Source organism: Silene latifolia, chromosome 1 (assembly GCF_048544455.1).
Source record: "Silene latifolia isolate original U9 population chromosome 1, ASM4854445v1, whole genome shotgun sequence".
NCBI lineage: Eukaryota > Viridiplantae > Streptophyta > Magnoliopsida > Caryophyllales > Caryophyllaceae > Silene > Silene latifolia.
In genome coordinates, this window is record NC_133526.1 from 143,882,412 (window position 1) to 143,891,319 (window position 8,908).

At 39.6% G+C, this 8,908-nt stretch overlaps 2 protein-coding genes across 2 annotated transcripts; both read right to left on the minus strand.

Annotated features, from left to right (window-relative positions):
- Positions 1-3,804: 3,804 nt before the first annotated feature.
- Positions 3,805-4,665, minus strand: LOC141657241 (uncharacterized). The gene has a single exon (XM_074464401.1). The coding sequence runs from the start codon at positions 4,663-4,665 to the stop codon at positions 3,805-3,807; it is 861 nt and encodes a 286-aa protein (XP_074320502.1).
- A 1,488-nt stretch (positions 4,666-6,153) lies between these two features.
- Positions 6,154-7,179, minus strand: LOC141657255 (uncharacterized). Its single transcript, XM_074464423.1, has one exon. It carries the CDS (start codon positions 7,177-7,179, stop codon positions 6,154-6,156), a length of 1,026 nt encoding a protein of 341 aa, XP_074320524.1.
- Between the last annotated feature and the right edge of the window lie 1,729 nt (positions 7,180-8,908).

Here is an 8,908-nt window from a genome sequence, read left to right on the forward strand (position 1 = left end):
GATTCACTATGAAGCAAGGTTCCTTGACATTAGGGGCTTTTATCACTTTGATAAGATTGAAGGTTAACCTTTCATCGCCTACATCCAAGGTGAGTGAAGTGACTCCTAATTACGCAAAATTAGTTCCCTAATTGAACCTATTTTGCATACTATTATAGTATTTTATGTCCATTTTATCCGTCAAATCTTTTCTATTTTGCTTTCCAAGTGCATTTTATATGTCTTATTGATGGTCACGCGGTCGTCACACGCCCAATCAAACACATTTCTAATCTCAACAATCAACTAGATAGTGGTTAAGTCGAGGTCGATCCAAGGACGGTGTGCTTTGGGTTCTAAGTCTATCTATCTCAAGTTATGCTAGTGTCACAATTGATTTGGGTTTGTAGTTGTGTTCTAAACTAATGAAAGCAATAAAGTAAAACAAGCAATAAACCAAACAAAGATGTAAACAAATAATAAAGGATACTAGGATGTCATGGGATTATAAGGGAATTATGGTAAGATAGCATAAATGACTTATATAGATGCAAGCAATTTATTATTGTTGGATTTTAAGTTAGCTCATGTCATATAGTTCATAAGAATATTTGGGTCCCGGAGCCGAGTCATTTGTGACTGTACAATACCTACAAGTCGACTTAATTCTTCCTATTAAACTACATGCATGATAAACCAAATCCTAGGAAAACTTACATCTTGGAGCCGAGTCGGTTAAGACTTTACAAAACCTACAAGTCGACATGGGTTTTCCCTATTCAACTCTATACATGGTCTAATAAGGCTTGAGTTGGTTTATATCTTACAAGCCTCATTGAAAAGACAAGAGATGGGCAAAAAATGCAAGGTTTTATAGTCTAGCATTTCATCAAACATGATATGTGCATAAGTTGAAAAACAATAAGCAAGCATTTATATGCTCATTAAGTATAAATCTATCCCATGATTAACTCCCCTAATCCTCCACTAATCCTAGTTAAGTAACTACTCACTTATTATCATGGGAAACATGTTATTAATGGTATCTGTTTTGTATGGATTTTGCGCACAGCGAAATTAGGCCAGGGTAGGTCCAAGCAGGGTCAACTAGCTCGAACTTATATGTGAATATGTAGGGCAGGGTACGAAACTAGAAAAGTAAAGTAAGATAAATAAACAATAATAAGACAAGGAATTTGTACGTGGAAAACCCTTAAATGGGAAAAAACCACAGGCACCAAGCCATGAGAGAATTTTACGATAATATTGAGTATTTAGCACAATTGATCATAATATAGCTTGTATGAGAGTAATGTATGCTTGAGTATGAGTGTTGTTGCGTGTTGCAAATGATCTCTAAGTGCTCTTTATATAGCCCACGCTGAACGACTGCCGGATCTCGTTCATCAATGCTGAATATTCCGCCTTAATTGCTTGGTTTAATACGCATTATTACTCCCTTAATTTCTGTCCTTTATTACCAAATCTTCTCCATTAATGCTCGAACTATCATCCGTATATTGTCAATAATATAGTCATTAAATTGGTCAAATATTATCTTTATATTTTGACCGTTGTCCTCTCCATGGCTGGCACCATTCTTCTTGTACCTTGGTGGCTTAATGTCCTGACACCCTAATGGTCAGTCCAGGCTGGAATAACATCCTGAAATATCTGCGGATTTCCAGGCCTAACAATTGCCCCTTATCTCCTTATTTTCGTTGGGTCATGCCAGAAATAAGGAGATAACTTCAATCTTTGGAAAACTGCTTTGAACGGTTGGATTATGACTAATCAGATCTTGTAAAGGCTAATTGGTAGTTCTATGACGCGTGTTGTAATTACTGCAACTGCTTCAATAATTACTCTGCAAGTTGCGGTTGAAAAACCCTAGTTTAACCGAGTATAAATAGCTTTCATTTCATTGATCAAACTCCACCAAAATCGGATCATTTTTTCCTAATAATCTTCATCTCCAAGTTCTCTTAATTCCCAGATTTTAATCTTCAACACATCTTCAACAAACCTTCAAAAAATGGTTGCAAAAAAGAAATCTTCCAGGGGAGTGATCTCTCCTGGAACTCCATTCATTCCAAATCCTGAAGAAACCACTTCTGAAAATTTACCAGCATCTTCTGCCGCTCAACCTCTTGCGGTTGAAAAACCATTTGATCCCCCTCTTGAAATGATTTCAATCTTTCAGATAGAATTCGAATTTAAACCCGCAAAAGCTTTAAAAGATGATCAGTCTCTTCCAAACCATCTGAAACCCGAATTTGAAAATGTTTTGAAGGATAATGGAACCATTCCTGTTGATTCCGAAGTTTGGATCCGTGAAAATTCTCCTATCAGGGCGGACTGGTCATGTCCTGGCTGGTTCTGTATCCATGATTGGGCCTTCAGGGCTGGTTGCAAGCTTCCATTCTCTCCACTTATGGTGGATGTTATTAAATAAATTGGTGTGCCTTCCTACCAACTGATGCCTATGGTGTGGAAGGTAGTCTACTCCGTTGAATATCTCTGCAAAAAACATAATATTTCCTTCTCCTTGGAGGACTTGAATGCTTGTTATGCTGTCAAGACCAACAGTCCTGGCCGTATTAGTTTCAAGGTCAGGGCTTCAGCAGCTCCTCTTCTCAGCAATCTGGATAGCGGCCATAAGAAGAATTGGACTACTGGCTACATGTTTATCAGGACCAATTCTGTGGGTCCTGATCTGGCGTACTTGAAATATGATGCCTGTGTTGGTGGTGAGTACCCTGACTTTTCCTTTTATCCTGCATGTTTATTTGTTAGTTTTAAAGAAAATAAATAGGTTTAAATGATTTATACCTCTTTTTGTTCGCAGTTGATGATTGGTCAAATGAAATTGAGTATCCTACTGCAAGTATTTCTGCTTTCCTTGCAATTCCTCAATTGGAGAGGACTTGGCCTCTCTGTTGTGGGGCTAGTCATCTTCCTCGTTGCCTGAAGACTGAAGGTGCTGCTAGAGTCCCCAAGCCATCAAAAGTTGCCAGTGCTTCTACACAAGGCAGTAAGTCTATTTTGTTCTCTTTTTGGTTTTGCTTTTCTTTCCATTTTCGCTTTTTCATGACATCATGTCTTTATTACTAATATAGTGTCTCGTGTTATAGCCACTAGATCATCCACTCGCCTTACCATATTTGGTATGGCTGACCTTTCCGCCAGGCTGGCCAATGTCAAGGAGGAGAGTTCCCAGAGAGGTGGCGATACTGGCTTGTCATTGATTTAACTGAGTTACCTGCTACTCCCAAGGTTTCTGCTGCTTCTGCTGCCCATGCCGAAACAAGTTCAGCAGCCCAGAAGAGGAAAGTGGAGGAAGTTGATCTGTCTGCCCCAGTTAGGGAAGTGCGAGCCAAGGTGGATAATTTGGAGGCTGCCAGGCAGAAAATAAGTGATTATGCCACTTCCAAATCAGATGTTATGCTTACCCTTGATCCTATTGAGACTGCTACTCAGGCAGTTGCTTCAGTAGATCATGCTGTCTGCCTTTTGGCAGGTGCCTTGGCTGCTGTGAGAGAAGTAGATAGTCCTTTATTATTATTATTATTATTATTATTATTATTATTATTATTATTATTATTATTATTATTATTATTATTTTTTTTTATTTTTTTTTTATTATAAGATGCGCGCAACTTTTATTATTATTATTATTATTATTAATTTTTTTTTTTTTTTTTTTTTTTTTTTTTTTGCAAGAAGAGTTATACTCATCTATATTCATCCATATAGGGGAAAATAAATGAGAAAGTTTCTTACAAAGCAAAACACCACCAATGACTGCCAGGCTAATCCACTAAACTACTTAAGAGCTAGCCAATTTTGGATACAAGAATTAAAACTGACAAGTAACCTAGTTTGCAAAATCCACTGTAACTGTTTGGCAACCAAGTCATGAGATCGAGCTTGCCCTCTGAAAATACGCATGTTCCTTTCTTCCCAAATAGAGTAAACCATCCCTGCAATACTGCAAGTGACCACAATTTTCTGCCAACTTCTGAAGCCTCCTTTAGCAGATATCCAATACAACCAATTTTTAAGAGAACAATCAGTTCTACATCCAGGAATATCGAGCCAACTCTGCATCAGTCTGCAAATGTTTTTGGAGTAAGAACACCTAAATAACAAGTGCCTATGAGATTCCCAAGCCCTTTCACACAGACAACACCAGTTCACCATAGGATAACCACGGGCGCTAATCTTATCTAGAGTAGACAAGACTTGCTGAGTTGCTTGTATAACACATACCTTATGCTTAGGCAAGAGTTCAGGACAGATAAGAGCTTTTGTCCATCCCAGCTTCCTGCGTTTCTTCCTGAACATGTCATAAGGTTTACTTACAACAAACTCCCCCTTAAGCACACAAGAATTTAGAGCTGCTTGAGCTCCTTGCTGACTCCCTGCAATAGTCAGAAGATGGCCCCTGACCTTTAATATAGCTCGCCAGCTCTCAGCAAAGTGTGGTTTGCTCAGAACAGTCCAAATGGATGAGTCAACAATAACATAGAACTCTGTCCATGCTGCCCAGACTCCCCCTCTGCCCTGAATTAGCAGCCATAGCCACTTACTGATCAATGCTTTATTCCAACTCAGAAGCTCCTTTATGTTAAACCCCCCTTCCTGCCAAGGAGCACAAATTGATCCCCAGCTTTGGAAGGTCATCTTTCTCTAACCAGTTGGAGTACCCCAGAAATAATTCTTACATAATTTATTAACCAACTTAATAACAACTTAAGGGAGAAGCAAAGCTGAACACCAGAAATTTTCTATTCCAAACAAGACAGAATTGATAAGTTGCATTTTCCCCGCGTAGGAAAGTAAATTACCAGTCCAGTGCTGAATGGAAATCTGGATCATATCAATCATCAACTGAAACATTCCAAGAGCCAGTCTGCCAGGGTTCATAGTAATGCCCTGGTATCTAAATGGAAAGTGCTCCTCAAAGTAACCTGTAACAAGTCCTATCTGATGTTTTACCTCCTGAATAACCCCCCCCCCCCCATAGTAGATACTTGTCTTGGTAGGATTAGCATGGAGGCCAGATATATTGGCAAACTCAGAGAGGCAGTTAGCAACAACAATAACAGAAGGTACATCCCCTCTCATGAATATCATGAGGTCATCAGCAAAAACCAGATGGTTAAGTTTGAGTTTAGCACACTTAGGATGAAGGGACACCTGAGAGAGAAGGGATAACCTTCTGAGCTGTCTTGAGAGAATTTCCATGCTTAAGACAAAAATGTAGGGAGATATAGGATCTCCTTGTCTGACACCAGATTTCCCAGGGAAGAAACCACAGATACTACCATTAATCTTCAAAGAAAACCAAGTGGAAGCTATACACCCCATGATCCAAGTAACAAATTGAGAAGAGAAACCCAGACCTTGAAGCATATTCTCAAAAAAACCCCACTGAAGAGAGTCAAAAGCCTTTTTTATGTCCACCTTTATCAAACATCTAGGTGAAATTAAACTCTGATTATAACCTTTAATGAGAGCCTGTGACATCATAATGTTCTCAAAAATATTACGACTCTTGATAAAAGCAGCTTGCTCACTTCCAACTAAATCAGGGAGTACTACCTGCAGCCTATTAGCTAATATGTTGCTGATTGTCTTGTACACAACAGAACAACAAGCTATAGGTCTAAAGTCCTGAACTGCAAGGGGCACAGCTTTCTTAGGGATAAGAGCAAGGAGAGTGGTGTTAAATTTTTTCATCATTCTGCCTTTTCTAAAGAATTCCTCCACAGCAGTACAAAAGGTGTCCTTAACAGTATCCCAATCTTTCCTGAAAAACCCAGAAGAAAACCCATCCTGCCCAGGGCTCTTGTTTGGAGAAATACTAAATAAGGCTTTCCTAATCTCATCCCTTGTTACTGGAGCAACTAGCTTTACCCCTGCATCTTCAGATACCCCTGGGCCTGACGAGAAAACAATGTCACTAATAGGGGAAACATCAACTTTCCTCCCCAGGAGACTAGTATAGTAGTCCACAAAAGCTTCATTAAAATTGTCTATACCATATCTGGTAATGCCATCCTTGTCCTGAATCATACCAATGGTACTTTGATGCTTCCTGATAGCTAGCTTAGAGAAGAAGAAGCTTGAGGAGCAGTCTCCTTTCTTGATGTTATTTACCTTAGCTTTCTAGAAGAGAATATCCACTTCAGTCTTACAGAGCTTAGCATACTGACTTAAAAGAAATTTCTCCCTCTCAATCAAAGTAGGAGAAAATAAATCAGCTTGTAGCTCTTTTTGACAATACTCCAATTGCCTCCTAAAATCCTGAACACGTTCAGTGATATTAGTAAAGCTCTCCTTGTGCAGCTGCTGCAGAGAGTTCTTCACACTTCTTAGTTTATAAAACAATTGATACATAGGAGTCCCATAACAAGGAATGTTCCAAGCTGTGTTGATAAGCCCCTGATAGCGATGAGATTGCCAAGCATTCAGAAAACTAAATCTTCTCTTTATAGGACTATCTGGAGCAAGAGAAACCACCAAAGGAGAATGATCAGAAGGACCTGGAGGCAAACTTAGGGCATAAGAAGCAGGGAACTGAGTAAGCCAAGCTGGGTTTACCAAGACCCTATCTAACCTTGCCCAAGTTCTAGTTTCAGACCCCTGCTTATTAGACCAAGTAAAATCAGACCCCATGCTATGCATGTCATCTAAATAGCACTTGGCCAAACAGGCATTAAAAGCCATAATATCCTGAATGGCAGGAGGGTTTGGGCCCTCTCTTTCACCCAGAGCTCTAATAACATTGGTCCCCCCCATTACAATCCAGGTAGATGAGGTTCTTGAGATCTCAACAAGCTTATCCCAAAGAGCCCCCCTAGCAGAAGGGTCATTCAGCCTATAGACACAAGTCAGAGCTATAGCTTGATTAGTAGCCTTGAACCAAACATCACAGTGAATTAGTTGTTCATGAAGGATGACATTACTAATGACAACCTTAGAAGGGTTATAGAACAGCCAAATACGCCCCTGAGCCTTATTACTAATAATATCATAAGAAGGAAAATGAGACATTATTGAATGCTCTTTATGATCCTTGACATGTGTCTCAACCAAGCCAAGAATATCAAGCTTTTTCCTTATTAAAAACCTACTAACCTCCAACTGTTTAGTGCTTTCATTAAGCCCTCTAATGTTCCAAGCTGCAATCATTTGGAACTTCAGGGGGCTTGGGATCAATTTCACCCACCAAAATCTAACTATCCTCCACCAAAGGTGACAAAACTTCTTCCTCAACAGTAAGAGCAGAGTATTCATTGTGAACTGAAACCATTGTGGAAGTCTCAGCAGCCTGATGCACAACATTTTGAGATTTTTTCCCTCTAGCCTTAGCTGATCCTGCTTTGCTAGTACTAGGACCATATGGAGCTTCCTTTGCAGGGGCAGCTACAGGAGAATCCTTAGCAGGAGCAGCTGCTGCAGTGCTAACAGGAGCTTTCTTCTTCCATACTGGCTGTGCAACCACCCTGTCCTTGTTTTGCTTACATAAATTTTCTGTATGACCAAGTTTACCACAACATTGGCAGTAGAAAGGCTTCCACTCATAAACAATTTTTTGAACTATTTGGCCATGATAAGGTGTGTTGATGATCACTTGCTCAGGCAGTTCAGAAGCTAGGTCTGCTTCAACCATCACTCTGGCAAAAGAGAGCCTTGCCTTACATGTGGTAGTCAAGTCAACATAAAGAGGTTGTCCAACCTTGCTAGCAAGCTTACTTAACACAACATCTGACCATAGAACAGGGTCCAACTCTGGAAAGAGTATCCAAATAGGAACCACAGACAACTTATCCATTTCCATGGAGAAATTAGGCGTCCATTGCTTTAGCACCAGAGAATTACTGCCTAAAGACCAGCCCCCCACCCCCCCCCCCCTTCAAAACCTCCTCCATATCCGCAGCACAATTGAATCTGAAAGAGAACCATCCTCTCCTGAAATATTGGACTGCAGGCATTGAGACATGGTTCCACCTCTTAGTGACATAAGCCTGCATTTGAGCAACAGTTGGCCTAGCCCCTAAAACATTACCCATTAGTGTATACTTCCAATAAAGCAGTTCCCCCTCAACATCATCCTCAGTAACATCTATCTCCGTAGAGTCAGCACTATGTTTACAGTAATGAAGACTCATTCCAACTTTTGGTTTAACTACTTTATTCCAACTCGGCTTTTCTACATTGACTGCAGGAACAGCCGCTGGAATCTCAGCAGTAGCAGGAGCTTCACTCGTTTTAGCACCAGTCCCCAGACTAAGGTCCAAAGATGGCTTATCCTGAGGAGGAGCCTCAAAACTAGGTTCAATGTCCTCAACCAACGAATCCCCCGACTCACGAAGAGAACTTATAATCGAGTTATAAGTCTTAGCACGCCTATTACTACGAACATCAGAATTAACCAAATCGTTTACCACAAAAGGAGTACAGACAACATCACCTGAATCAACATCAGCAACCACATGTTGCGCATCCACCACTGTTTGATGCAACACCGGACGCCCACGAGCTCTCCCCCTAGGTCTAGCCATGAACAAAAAAGAAAAAATATAAAGAAAAAAGTGAAGAAATCAGATCAGAATTGAAGAATCGAGAAATCTAGGGTTTGTCAGATCGCAGAATCGTAGAGAGAAGGTGCTCTCTCTCTTCATGGCTTTCATTTATTATTATTATTATTATTATTATTATTATTATTATTATTATTATTATTATTATTATTATTATTATTATTATTATTATTATTATTTTTATTTTGTAATATGTGTGTATGTTTTATTTAGAGGTTTTTATTTATTATGATATAATACCTATACTATTTTTGTTTCTGTTTAGGGTGCTGCAGCTTGTCTCCATAATGCTTATCAGGCTACCTATTTGGTGGCTAGAA

What these genes read in the sequence shown, in the direction of transcription:
- LOC141657241 (XM_074464401.1), bottom strand. Translation starts at nt 4,665, where the DNA reads ATGACCTTCCAAAGCTGGGGATCAATTTGTGCTCCTTGGCAGGAAGGG.
- LOC141657255 (XM_074464423.1), bottom strand. Translation starts at nt 7,179, where the DNA reads ATGATTGCAGCTTGGAACATTAGAGGGCTTAATGAAAGCACTAAACAG.